Consider the following 1,434-nt stretch of genomic DNA (forward strand, 5'->3'; position numbering starts at 1 on the left):
GTGGGAGGCGGCCGCCGGCCCCGCCGGCGCCGAGCCCGACGGCGCCGCCGATGGGGAGGGGCCCAGTGCGATTCTCGGCGGCACGCCGGGCGGCGGCAGCGGCGGCGGCGGCGAGAAGGCGGCTGCGGCCGCGCTTGCGGGTCAGGCGGTGGTGTGCGCGCTGGACGCAGGCAGCGACCCTTTGCTTGTCCAACGCGCACTCGAGCTCTGGCGCAGGCAGCCAACCTTCTCTTGGGCGCTCGCGCTGGGCGACCCACAACTGCTGCCAGGCGCGGGAGGCAGCGGCGAGCTGGCGGCAGCGGCGGCGGGCGCGGCGGCCGCGGGTACGGCAACGGGCGGCGTCGGCAGCGGGGAGGGAGACGCGGAAGATGGGGAGATGCTTGCTCTGACGGCCGCGCCCGCCAGGATTCCAGGGCAAGAGCAGCAGCAGCAGCATTCAGCAGCACCCGCCGCCGGCCCGGGCGGGGGCGGTGGTGAGGGCGTGCGTGCCCCTTGGCTGAAGCCGCGCACGGCGTCGCAGCTGGCGCTGTGCTGGACCGACAGGGAGGTGCTGCTGCTGACCGTGCCGCCTGAGCCGCCGCTCAAAGCTGCCACGCAAGGTGGCGGAGGCGAGGCTTTGACTGACGCCGCGGCAACGGGCCCGGTCAGGCCCCACGCGGCAGCGGCGACGGCTGCAGCGGAAGGGGCTGAGACGGGGTCGGCAACGGAAGCCGGGGAGACAGAGGATGACGTGACGGCACCGGTGGGCGCAGGCAGTATCGCCGCATTCACAATGTCAGCGGCGGCAGCGGCGGCGGCAGGAAACGGGTACGCACGGCAGCTGTGGGCGGCGATGCGCGCAGTGTTTGGCGACGCGATGCGGACGGGCCTGTGCGCCGGCGCGGCGACCCAGGTGGCCGCGCTGGAAGCAGCGGGCGTAGCCTGCAGGCTGCAGGTGCACGATCCTCTGGCGGCGTTCCAGCTGTGGCAGCCAGGGGCCGGGGCAGACGAAGAGGCGCAGCATGGGAGCGTGGCGGGCGGGGCGGCGGGGCACCCGGTGGCGGCCGCTGCAGCGGGAGCAGAAGGCGGCGACGAGGACAGACTGTCCGAGCGGCGCCTGGCGGCGGCGCAGAAAGCCGTGCTGCCGGCCTGGCGCCTGCAGCTGCCGCTGCGGCCGGCGGGGCCGGCGCGGCACGCCGCGCGCGCGGCGCTGCTTGCGCGGGCGCTGCACGCGCCGCTGCGGTCGCTGCTGGCGGCGCGGGGGCTGGCAGGTGCGTACGACCAGATCGCCCTCCCGCTGGTGCGCTGCTCCGCGCTCGCGCAGCGCTGCGGCGTCGCCCTCTGCCGCCGCCAGCTGCGGCGCGCCCTGGCGGAGGCGCGCATGCAGCTGTCGCTGCTGCGCGACGCGCAGCTGCCCCGCCTGTCGGCGGCCGCGCTCGCGGTCCGCGGCGGGGG

At 76.8% G+C, this 1,434-nt stretch overlaps 1 protein-coding gene across 1 annotated transcript in view; it reads left to right on the top strand.

Annotated features, from left to right (window-relative positions):
- MNEG_3735 (helicase, POLQ-like protein) overlaps nucleotides 1-1,434 on the top strand; it is a gene marked incomplete at both ends in the record, with an annotated part of 13,299 nt that overhangs the window by 8,570 nt on the left and 3,295 nt on the right. The window contains one exon of the mRNA XM_014047790.1: nucleotides 217-1,401. Coding sequence (XP_013903244.1) covers nucleotides 217-1,401 — 1,185 coding nt within the window. The remainder of the gene's footprint in view (nucleotides 1-216; nucleotides 1,402-1,434) is intronic.

The sequence above is a fragment of the Monoraphidium neglectum genome (assembly GCF_000611645.1).
Source record: "Monoraphidium neglectum strain SAG 48.87 unplaced genomic scaffold scaffold00484, whole genome shotgun sequence".
Classification (NCBI taxonomy): domain Eukaryota; kingdom Viridiplantae; phylum Chlorophyta; class Chlorophyceae; order Sphaeropleales; family Selenastraceae; genus Monoraphidium; species Monoraphidium neglectum.